The 12463-nt window shown below is 45.0% G+C and overlaps 1 protein-coding gene across 1 annotated transcript in view; it reads right to left on the reverse strand.

Moving 5' to 3' along the window:
• Positions 1-3719: 3719 nt before the first annotated feature.
• SKAP1 (src kinase associated phosphoprotein 1) overlaps positions 3720-12463 on the reverse strand; it is a 274429-nt gene continuing 265685 nt past the window's right edge. The window contains exons 12-13 of the mRNA XM_028089854.2: positions 6143-6251; positions 3720-4116 (exon numbers count right to left, since the gene is read on the reverse strand). Of these exons, the coding sequence (XP_027945655.1) occupies positions 6150-6251 (102 nt within the window). The 3' untranslated portion in view covers positions 3720-4116; positions 6143-6149. The remainder of the gene's footprint in view (positions 4117-6142; positions 6252-12463) is intronic.

Below are 12463 nucleotides of genomic sequence, written 5' to 3' on the forward strand. Positions count from 1 at the left end.
CTAACGGCGGCACAACTCAAGCGATTCAGTAAGCAAAGCAGCAGACTGAGAATTTCCAGAGTCCTTCATTGCATTCGCTCTTCCCCGGCAGATTTTGTGTGATTTTTTGTTGCTGTTGTTGTTCAAGTCACCCCCTTTCAGATCCTCAGTTTTGCCACTCGCAAAGACCCAATGACATGTGAGGTGGTGCAACTGGGCAAACTGAAGGGCTAAAAAAAGAAGGGAATGATAACTTGAAATCTAGGCAGTTCCTTACGTGCTATGTTTAGATCAAGTATCCTCGAAAGGGAGGGCGGGCATCTCGTCGGTTCCACCCTTGGAACTTTAAATGGGATCAAACTGTCTGGGTTTCGGGAAGGAGACGCAGTAGGAATTCCCTTCTTTTTCCCGTTTTTATTCGCCAGAGGAAGAAGTGCAGTTGGTTTGGATTAAATACAGATTTCTAAGAGATAATAACAGTATGAGGAAATTTAATATTGAGATGGTTGCAAAACAATGTCTATGCTATTTTGCCAAACGGATGACAGAGAAAACATAGTGAAATGGAGCTGAAAGACTGCTTTCAGAGTATTTAGGATTCTCAGATACCAGCTTGGACAATGCAGGCCCAACTGTACGGGGCCCTAGGTCAGATTATGCAGTGGATGTCAGCGAGTTCTTGGTAAATTATTATTTATTTATCTGTAAAAGGCAGATATACAATGGCTGCTTTTTTTTTTTTAAGATTTTACTTTTTTAAGTCATCTCTATACCTAATGTGGTATAACCCCAAGATCAAGAGTCACATGCTCCACCAACTGAGCCAGCCAGGCGCCCTTATACATTTGGGGCTCCTGCTTCTTCTAAGATTTTGTTTCTTTATTTTAGAGAGATAGCATGAGCTGGGGGGAAGGGGTGGGGGAGCACAGGTGGAGGGGCAGAGGGAGAGGGAGAAGAGTGGGGGAAAGAATCTCAAGCAGACTCTCTGCTGGAGCACAGAGCTCATGACCCTGAGATCATGACCCGAGCCGAAACCAAGTGTCAGACGTTTAACTGACTGAGCCAGCCAGGTGCCCCTATACATTTGCTGCTTTTTTTTTTTTTTTAAGATTTTATTTATTTATTAGAGAGCGAGCGAGCGAGAAACAGCATGAGAGGGGAGAGAGTCAGAGGGAGAAGCAGGCTCCCCACTGAGCTGGGAGCCTGATGTGGGACTCCATCCCAGGACTCCGGGATCACGACCTGAGCCAAAGGCAGTCGCTTAACCAACTGAGCTATGCAGGCACCCATACATTTGCTTCTTAAATTTAGGATCTTACCTTTCTTATTTTCCTTCCTTTACATAAAATCAGGGAAGGAAAAATAGCCTCCCTCTCCTATTTCACATGCCAGAGCAATTAGTGGCTGTTAAGAAGCCATCTTACATACCATGTGGTTAGTTACGTGGTCTAATGCCCTGGTTACAGTTAATCACAGGCGCTAAAGTGGGGATTTGGTTAGTGGGGTCAAACAGAGAAGTGGTAATCTGATTAGCCAGTTGCTTTCTGAACCTGTTGGTTAAAATAGTGGCTGTTGAACTGAATGGGGAGCAGTTTTGCTGGGTGAGGTTTCACTTCAAGTCTTAGGAACCCAGTGCTTCCCAAAGCTCTCCTATGGAACGTTCTCCTCAGAGAATGCCCTACAGCCTGGAGATAGTCTTATCAACCCCTCAGACTTGCTCTTATCTTTTTCTGCCTGTAGCAAGGTCAAAGATGACCCCATGGCGATGGACTGAATTCCGGATTAGTCCATTTTATATCTTTTAAAAAGGGCCAATCTGATTTCTCTTCCTGCTGGGTTTTCCAGCTGGCAGGGTCAGAGGTCTGAGTGGTGGTTAGCTTGCAGTCACCGGAGACCTCCACAGAATGGTGAGTGGTATGGGTATACACAAGCCTAGAGGTATAGAAGGCACTATTGCACTAAGGGGATTTTGTTTTAAATGCTGGAAGCCAATGACCATGATACTGAGAGATCCCTGAACTGTGCAGAGAGTGAAGTTACCTTCACCTTGCTCCTTTTTCGTCCCCCTTCTGACTCTGTCCTGGATACCGTCTCTTCCTCTTCTGGTGCCCCCTTTTCCGGTGTCTCTCAGTCCCAGAGCAATGGCACAATGCCTTTCTCCTCTCTTAGCCCAGCAGCCTTCCAGCCTTGGATCCCTGGGGGTTCTTTAAGGGAGGGATCACTCTGGGGCGGGGGTGTGTGTGGGGGGAGTTCTGTTTGCTTCCTCTGTTAACTACTTTAGAACAATGCCCTTGTGCTTACCTGTAGGTTGGGATTGGTGCAAAAGCTCCTAAAAGGGGAGGCAATTGGTTGTTTTTGGTTCATCTGCTCATCTGCTGCCACCTAGTGGTTCAATCTCCTTTAGCACCCTGTGTAAAGTGGAGGGCACGTTACCAACAGTTCTGCATTGCCTTTTATCTCATTTTTTTCCCCTCCCTGACCTCACTTGTCCCCTTTTCTTACCTCCTTATCCATCACATACACAGAAGGCTTTCTTTTTTTTGTGCTCCTGGGTCAATCTGGAAGTGAATGGCTGGCATAAAAATCTTTTAAGAAACTTGGAATGCCCTGAAACATCCCTGTTTGCTCTCCAGTTTCTCTCTTTTGGTGATGTGAAATGGGTGTCTTACTGCAGGGCTAGAAGACGGCTGTTACAGATCTGAGGAGGGCTACTGCCGACCCAGGGCTGCTCTGAATAGGCAGTTCCAGAGAGAAAATTTCTATAGTTGTGCAGTTGCCCATTTTTCAAAATTTCTGCATAGCGACTGGCCCTAATAATAGCGAACCCTTACTGAGCAGTTACTATGTGGCAGGCATTGTTCCAAGTATGTTACACGTGTTGACTCTTTAATCTTCCTAATGACGCAGTGAAATGGACTACACCCTTTCTAAGGTGAGGAAGATGAGGCATATGTAGGTCAAGCAACTTGCTCCCCTAGTAAATGGGGAAATGGGATTTATTCTCAGGCTGTCTGCTTCCAGAATTTATGTTCTTAACCACTATGTTTGTTGCCTCTTTAAGACACAGATAACATGAGACCACAGGAAGAGGAACGGGGCTGTGTACACATAAGCCCTTCCCAAAGCACTTCCTTGGCCTTTGCCTGGGACTTGTGATGCAAGACACACTGTGGTTGTGAGCTGAGGGCCAGGAAGGAACTCTCCAATGTGCTGACTCCAAGGACTTGCTACTAGCCCTGTCTCATTTCAGGGATTCAGCACATAAGGAAAAACCACCAAGAAGGCAGCCAAAGGAAGTCTGAGAAGCCAACCAGAAAGCAGTCAGGCTCGGATTCCAGAGATGATTCTGTCCTGGAAGATAATCTCAAGTTCCCCCCGCCCCCTCCCCCCCCCCCCCCCCCCCCCCGTCTGGGTTCTTGTTTTCTCTCTGGCTCTCCTTTTCTACTTTGTCTGGAGGTGGCAGGAACACCCAGAACTAGCCTTTTTGAGATCACTGCAAAAAGAAATTTTTTTTTAAAGAGTTTTTTTTTTAAAGTATTTATTTATTTGAGAGAGAGAGAATGAGAGAGAGCAGGAGAGGGAAGAGGGTCAGAGGGAGAAGCAGACTCCCTGCTGAGCAGGGGGCCCGATGTGGGGCTCGATCCCGGGACTCCAGGATCATGACCTGAGCCGAAGGCAGTCGCTTAACCAACTGAGCCACCCAGGCGCCCTGCAAAAAGAAATTTGACACTATCACACACTGCCAGGAACCAAATATGAAGTTTATTTGTGCTTTTCCAATCAGATGAAACAATCAGCAACTTCCTCCTCCAAAGGTTTCCTTCTCTCTCACCTTCTCTGTGACAAGCCTGTGGAGAGGGCAGAAGTGGATGTGTGGATATGTTTAAAGGCGGGATGAAAAAAAATAAAGGTGGGATGAGCTCTGACAAGGCAGGTGTAGTAACAGATCTGCTGACTGTGCCTTTTCCCACTTGTCTCACAAGGCAGTTTTTTCAGTTTACTACAAGGTGTCAGAGGCTTGGGTCTCTTCAGTAAAGAGAAGAGTCCATGGTGTTGGTGGGGTGGCTGGGGTAGGGGATAGGAACTCGTGACGATCGGTTTCTTCATAAAGGCAGGCCAGAGACAAGGATATGTGTCCTAAGGAGGAAAAATATATAAATTTGCTTTTATGATTCAAAACAAAGATGGTATAAAAGGCACAAAGTAAAGAGTGTCTCCCTCCTAGCCTCCCAGTCATGCACTTCGTCCTTGGAGGCGACCAGTGCTATGGTCTCTATTCTCCCAGAGATATCTTCTACACACAGAAACAACTGGAGATTCCCCCCTCCCCGCCCCGCTAAACTGCCACCTTTTTTTTCAGTAAGCTCTACACCCAACTTGGGGCTTGAACTCATGACCCTGAGATCAAGAGTTGCATGCTGTATGGACTGAGCCAGCCAGGTGCCCTTGGAGACCCCCTTTTTACACAAATGGAACACATTAGGCCTACCCTTCTTTGCTGCTTTTTTTTTTCCTTTTCTTACCAACATCAGTGCAGAGAGCTTCCTTTTCTTTCTTGCTGTTGCATAGTATTTGATTCTATGAATGTACTACAGTTATTTGGCCAGGTCTCTACTGAATATTTAGGTCATTCTAGTGGTGTGCTATTACAGACAAGCAACCTTGTGTGTATATCCCCTTTTTTTTTTAAGATTTTATTTTTGAGTATTCTCTACACCCAGTGTGGGGCTCAAACTCACAACCCGGAGATCAAGAGTCACACGCTCCATGGACTGAACCAGCCAGGCGCCCCATGTGTATATCCTTTTGCATGTGTGCAAGTGTAGCTATAGGATTAATTCCTAGCTGTAGAATTGTTGGGCCGAAGAGAAAGAGGAGATAAACAGCTGTGTCATTAAATAAATGACGAAGTGAAGTAGAGTGAATGTGTTTAGATTTGCCAGAAGAATTCCAATGCTTCTGCATTCATGGCCAGGAAATGGAATCCTCGTTAGGAAAGTCATAAAGTCAGACCTTGAGTGACAGGCCTGAGCTGGTGCTTTATGGTTGTACAAGGGCATCATAGAGTAAGATCTATACTTATGTATCCTCCTAAATGAATCCACTCAGCTGCTGCTGACACTACAATGGGCCCTGGTCTGGAAGATTCCAAGGATAGTTTGTGTCACTGTCATGCAAGTCATCCTTCGCCCCCGGTAGTAAAGGCTGCTCCCCTTTCAGGCTAGAAGAAGGAGCTAGAGACATCATGCTAGCCTTGGGTGCCCTCCATCACCATCCTAATTTTAAACAAAACCCACTCTGCACCAAAGCTATGCTACCCGAAGCAGGCACTCCCTCCACTGTTTTAAATGTGATGTGTTTCTTGCTCATAAAACACAAGCTATATTCTTTATTACCTAAAAGTTAATTTGATTATGTTCCATAGGAATCCTCATACTGGATTCCTAGTCTTGGCCAATCATATCGTAATACATGGGCATTTGGGGGAAATGGTACTCTGGATTTGAGAGCTGGGGATAAAAAAAGCCAGACCCATCCTTGTGGCAAAAATTCCTAGTTGTCCCCAAATATCCATTCTCCTCTTTTTATTTATTAATGAATCCTCTCCCATCTCCACTTTTAAGCTGGACACAGGTTCTACCTAGAATAAGTCTATCTTTCTGTCCGAGTTCTGGCCAATAGAATGTAAGCTGCGGTGTGTGCAACATCTGTGAAATGTCCTTAAAACAAGTGGGTGTACCCTTCTTCTTTGATTTCACCTTTCCTGCTGGGTAGGGTACAGACATGGTAGCTGGAGCTGGAGCATCCACCTTGGGCCGCGAGGTAAGCTTTGGAATGTCGGGCACATGCAGTGGAGCAAAAAGAGAAGATATCTGGAATCTGGGTACCTTGGATCATTTACCTCCAGATTTTTTCGGAAGAGAAAAATAAATTTCTATGTTAATTACATCATTGTTATTTTGAGTTTTCTTTCACATGTCATTGAACCTAATCCTAACCGACACAGTTCCCCAATTTAGGACAAACAATTCCAGCTTCATCTTGTTTCAGTAGTAAATCATTAGCATCACTTGTAGAAGTGAAGAAAAGCCACTGGCAACTCTTATCCTTCACAGAGAGATGAAGGCATGACCAATGGATTTATTGGTAATAGTTTTGATACCTGGGCTTCATATTTCTTCCATGTCAAAGGCAGTGATGAGATACTCCTTTGGAACAATCCCAATGAGGCTGTTCAGTTCTCCTACCCACCAGCCATACGCATTATACTCCTGAAAAATGAAAAGAGAGTGGTTTCAGTTGGAATTTAGTCACGTTTCTGTTAATCTCTGACAGTGATTGCATGGGAGATTATGTTGGGCGGTTTCTTTGTCGACACTACAGTATGACTTAACACCCCTGATGGGATTATTAGATTAAAAAAAAAAATCTCCCAGAGGAGGAAAGCAAACTCTACCTTCATTTTGCTGTCTCCCTGTCTACATTGTAAACCTAGTATATTTGATGCCATTGCTGAACCTAAAGAGCATGACTTTTATCAAGCAGAGTGGAATGGCTTCTTCTGAGAAAGTTGGGCACATCCTAAATGCCAGAACACTAAAGATATTCAGGGAGTCAGGTCATAGTTCAAATCAATAATATTTACTAAGCATCGTCTATGTGCAAAGTGCTGTTTGAGATCCCATGAGATATATAATGATGAATCAGAGTATTGCTTGCTCCCTAGGAGCTTATAGCATAGAGTGATGGGCTTTGGAGTCAGACAGACTGGGATCCAATCCCCACTTGGTCATTTAGTAGCCGTGTGACCTTACACTCTCCTAGCTTTAACTTCCTTTTCTGGAGGAGTAGGCATAATGTCATCTCTCCCCTATGTTGTGGGAATATAAGTGTCTGATGCATAGTAGGTGCTCTAAACATTAGATTCTTCCCCCAGAAGATTTGGGAGGTTGACAGGCACATCAGTAAAGACAGGCAGGACATAGAAGCCCCAGAGAGGGGCAAATAAGAAAGGGAATGAGAGGGTGTAAAAGAACGAGCAATCACAGGGTTGGGAGTGGGGCGCCCTGAATACAGAAGAGCTTTTCTTTTTTTTTTTTTTAAGATTTTATTTATTTGAGAGAGAGAGAATGAGAGATAGCACGAGAGGGAAGAGGGTCAGAGGGAGAAGCAGACTCCCTGCTGAGGAGGGAGCCCGATGCGGGACTCGATCCCAGGACTCCAAGATCACGACCTGAGCCCAAGGCAGTCGCTTAAACAACTGAGCCACCCAGGCGCCCCAGAAGAGCTTTTCAAAAGCATAGCAGATGTTAAACACTATGGGACTGCTTCTGAAAGCACCAGAAAATATTTTCTTTCTTTTAAAGGAAGTAAAATTTAGGAATACATAGGGAATATCATATATTCTAGTTCGACTGCATATGGGCTACCATGAAGCTGTCTTTTTACACACTTGGCTGTTGAATTCTACTAGGAAAAAATAGAAAAGAAAGAAAACCAGGTTGGTGACACAAAATTCCAGGTCAACTAGTCCTCCTTCTTTTCCTTTGGATAGCTTATCTCCCTTCCTCCAGCTCTGCCTCCCCCACCCTTCCAACAGATGACCTCTTTTCCACCTTCAAAAAGAAAAGAGAAGCCATCAGATGTGTCAACCTTCAGCCACCAAAAGAGGAACTTACCTGTATTGACAACCACCCCTCCTTCCCATTAAAGTGGAGGAGGTGTCCTTCCTCTGGTTTAAGACTCTTTCTCATCATGTGTACATAAGAGCATCATGTGGGCTCCTATGTCCTGCCTGTCTTTACTGTTGTGCCTCTCAACCTCCCAACTCTTCTGGGGGAAGAATCTAATGTTTAGAGCACCTACTATGCATCAGACATTTATATTCCCACAACATAGGGGAGAGATGATATTATCCCTACTCTTCCAGAAAAGGAAGTTAAAGCTAGGAGAGCGTAAGGTCCCGCAGCTACGGTTGAAGACTCTCCCTGGTAACATGGCCTTGTAACCCTTCCACTCTCTTTATTTCTTAGAGGTGAGGTTCTGTGGAGTCTGACTTCTGCCTCTAATATAAATGGCTCCTTTCATCAGCATGAAATGTATTCAAGTTTCTTTTGTCTTTGGAAACAGTGATTAAATAGTCCCCACCTCATGCCTACTTCCCATTTCTACTCATCTATGCTAATTCACGGTCAAACTTACTGAAAGAGTTTGCTTCACTTTCTACCCCAACTTCTTGCTTTCTGTTCCACCTTCAAGCCTCTCTACTCAGGCTTCTGCTCCTATCACTCCACTGACACTTTTTCTCCACGGTCTCCTATAACCTCCGATTGCTCAAATTCTATGGTATTTCTCGGTCCTTAACTTACTTGATCTCTCAACAGTGCTGGCAACTATGGACCCTTCTTGAGGCTTTTTATTTTCTTAGTTTCTGTGATAACTATACTCTCCGGGCTTCCCTCTTAGCTCCTTGGTTGCTTCTCATTCTCCTTTGCAAGCTCATCTTTCTCTATCCTTCCTTTTGATGTGGTTGTTTCCAGCATTCTGTCCTGGCCCTCTTCTGATTTGATGCACTTTCCTTGAGCAATCTGATATACCTCTTTGCTTTAGCCACCATGTAAATGACTCACAACCATAGCTCCAGCCCAGATCTAAGTGTTGGTCCTAATGCCAAGTGCATGTCCATCAAGCTGCTCAAACTCAATATATCCTAAATTTAACCCATCATCCTGCTTCTGTCTCCATTCCTACTCCCAACCAGCTCTACCTCCCGTGTTCTCTATCTCAGTGGATGGTAACACATGCACTCTGTTAGTCAAGCCAGAAACTCAAGAGTCATTTCCAGTTGCACCTTCCTCTTCCAGTCAGGCTTTGAGTTCTGTTGATTCTCTTTTCAGAGTATTACGGGAATCCATCCACTTCTCTCCATTCCCATTGCCAATACCCTTGTCATGTCACTGTCATTTCTCATGAGGACTACAGAAAAAACCTCCAAGCTCATTTCTGTATCTCCATTCTTGTTCCCCTCCAATCTAGTCTTCATTCTGGGGCCAGAATCATTTTAATGCACATTGATAAAAAATCACTGCTTTGCTTGAAACCTTTAAGTAGGTTCCCACTGCCTCTTGTCAATGTCTTAATAAGGTGGACAAGGTTGTGCATGACCTGGTCCTGTTCACTATTCAGCATTGTCATTTACCCCCTAAATCTAGTGGACCCTTAGTAAAACAGACTTTGTATCTGCTACTCCCATGGGCCACAGGCTCTCTTAGCTTGGAGCCTTTCCTCTGCCTGTTTAGCTCCTATTTCCCTTCACCCTTTCATGGAGCTCACTCCTAAGCAGCCTTCAGATCTCAATTCCTGGGCTTCTCTAGACTCTCTAGAAGGTTCTCTTTGCCACTCTCTGTGTGGGGGCTGCAACTCTGTATTGTGTATTGTGTCCTGTGCTTCCCTGGACATGAGTTCATCACACTGCCTTGTATCTGCTGCCTTTGTCTCACTGCCAGTCACCAGGTGGAAAGTCCCGTGAGAGCTGGAACTTTGCTGGTTTTGTTTGCTGTTCTACTCCCAGCACTCGGCATGGTAGCTGGCACAGACAGGGGCCAAAAAATACTTGTTAAATGAGGTTATGAAGAAATGAAGGGAGCAGTGGGATTTATTCTTTCAGCTGAGCAGATTTAGTGTCAACTAACTCCAAGATATTCCCCTGGTGATTGAACTGGTTGTGGCAGGAAAAGAGCAACTGCCTTTGGAGACAGTTTCCCCAAATGGCTCCCTAAATACCATGAAGAGAGCCTCAAATGCCATACCAAGGGAGGCTGAGTTGATCCTAAAAAGAATGGGGAATTACCTTTTAAGAACCAGTCTTAAATAACTGCATGTGTCTACCACCCAGCCCACTGTCTCCCCACACCTTCTCATGCCCCCAGCTCTCCCCCAGGCCAACTTCTCCCTACAGTCTGCATTGCCTTGTGGGAAATTACCCAGAGCCCCTCAGCCTCTGCCTGTCAGGATGTTTTAAACTCCTCTCCGTACAAATTATGTTACTGTCCATTTTCCAACACTGAAGTTAGGGCAGTTTCTGCCTTAAGTTTTCTTGTAGCGTTGCCTTTCGCTTAGCATGTTGCTGGAATGCCATTTCCACAAAGCCTTGCTGTGAGAGAGACACATATTCTGTCTTCCTCTCGTACTGTTACTCATAAAACCCCTAGCTTTAGCTCTTCTGCTACCTCACAGGCGGGAGGGTGGGCACAGTGTCGTCTGATAGTCTTTTGATCGAAGTCAACTTGCTGACACACGTGTGAAGGGTGGTCTTCCACCTGCCATATGGTGTCATCTTCATCACCTGAGGGGCTCAGACCAGGCATTCCCTCCGTAGGGACTGTCCCAGACTCCTGACTTCGACTCATGCTCTGTAGCATCTGCCTTTAGCCGTAATGCTAGGAGCAGGGACCAAGCCTTAGGAAGGTGCTCTCTGCCAACCCGAAGAGGGTGCAAACAGGAAGCAGATGAGGCTCAGCAGGACACCTGCAAAGACCAGGCTCCCAGGCCGTGTGCTCTTGCTCGAGGGGAACACTGACCCTGCCGACCGCAGATGGAGAAGCCTCACCACAGTGCTGAGAACTGAAATGAGTGAAATCAACTCTGCCCTTCAAAACAAAAGAGCAGGCAGAGAATAAGGAGGATGGCACAGTCTCAGAGACCATAAGTACCCTGCTGTGGGAGCCTAGGAGCTTAATCAAAGCACCTACAAGTCTTGGGATCTGACTGGCTTTTCCAGATTTCATCCCTTGGCTGGATACCCAAAAAGGGCTGCAGGGCTGAGATATTTAAAGCATGAATGGAAAATTTCTAGGCTTCTCTTCCACTACCACCTCCCATGCATTGCTCCAGCCCAGTCTGAACACCACGAGGTATTTTAAAATAATTTCTACTTTGATGAATTGCTGGGGAGTCCACAATTGCTCATAATCAAAGGGAGAAAAATGCAAATGAGATCCGGCCGAGAACTATCACCACCAAACGTTTATTTCACTGCACAGTGCCAAAAAGAATTAAAACAACATTAAACTCACAGCAATCATGTTTAAACCCTCGTTTCCAAGTGCCAAATTGCACCACTCTGGATCATACAGATGTTCGTTAATTATGCTAATTTTTATTAAACTATTAAAATGGAGAGAGTACTGGCTCAGCCAGGCAGACCCCAGCTCTGAATGAACTCTGTTCTTGTCTAGAGGTGCTAATTTATTGCATTTTTATTAAGTTGCTGATTCTTGGGTTTTAGTTTTGGATGGCAGACGGGACTGAATTCCTGGGATCAACGTCTTCAATAAAGTTTGACTCTCCTGCCTGGATGTTTAGAAAGACCAGAAAAATGCTGAGACACTCCCAAGAGACCTGAAATCCTCAATGAGGAAGTGGTTCTACCTCCAAGGTGGGGATACATGCCTACCATGGGAAGGGATCAGAACTGCACAGGCTCCTCACTCCTTAACTCTGTACACATTGTGTATGGTATAGCTAAGGGGTTAATTACATAACACAAGATGCTTTAGATAAGAATATAAAAAGCTGTTTTAAAAAAAAGCAAATAAACCCTTTACATCAGCACTTGCCTATTGTCACGAAGTCTTTATGGAAGCTTTTCACTCAAAAATAGTGCACCGTGTGGTTTGTTCTCATCATAAATATTTCTAGGCTTGATTAGACATCCGTTTCCCTCAACACCCACCCTGTTCCACCTCCCTGAACTCCCCAAATGAAGGAATCATGAAAGTAAAGTTTGGCTACTTGGACTCCCTTGTCTGGTTGGAGAAGCTATTGGCCTAGATGAGCAGAACATTGAGTGAACTTGAAACAGACACAGCACTCACCATCAGCAACAATCAAAAGTGTTTATGGGGGATTGCACACTGCCATAAAAGGATTTATGCTGCTAATCTCCATCAAAAGGAAAAAAAACAAAACAAAACAACCCTACCAAACCTGCCATAAAAAGAATAGCAAATTCTATAAACAAAAAGCAGTATGGCCACCAACCACGGGCATGTCGCACAGCTTGACTCTGCCTCTAGTGGTTCCCTATTGCTGTTTATGGTTTCAAGACTATCACGGACCTCCTCACTGCTCCTCCTGTCACAGGGCCCTGAGTCCCTGTGTGGTGCTGCAAATACCCTGTCAGTAGGTGTCAGGGGATATCAGGGGGAAAACCAGCAGGCGCCTATCATAAGCCTTAAAAGAGATTAAATACCCCTACTCCATGATTGCTACATTTTAATTTCTCTCCTCCCTGCTGGTTCCTATTTGTATAAGCTCTTCCATGGCTCCCCTGGAGTAGCACAGACATGACCTGGAATGACCATCCTGTCTTGGGATGAGGATTCAATTTCTAGGCTCAGTGAATCCTAGGCTGTTCCAACAAAAGGAATGCACCATCCTCTAGGGCACAGATTCTTAAACTGGAGTCTGTGAACCCCTGGCT

The sequence above is a fragment of the Eumetopias jubatus genome, unplaced genomic scaffold, assembly GCF_037043125.1.
Source record: "Eumetopias jubatus isolate StellerSeaLion01/CBP00866 unplaced genomic scaffold, mEumJub1_p1.0 scaffold_10, whole genome shotgun sequence".
Classification (NCBI taxonomy): Eukaryota; Metazoa; Chordata; class Mammalia; order Carnivora; family Otariidae; genus Eumetopias; species Eumetopias jubatus.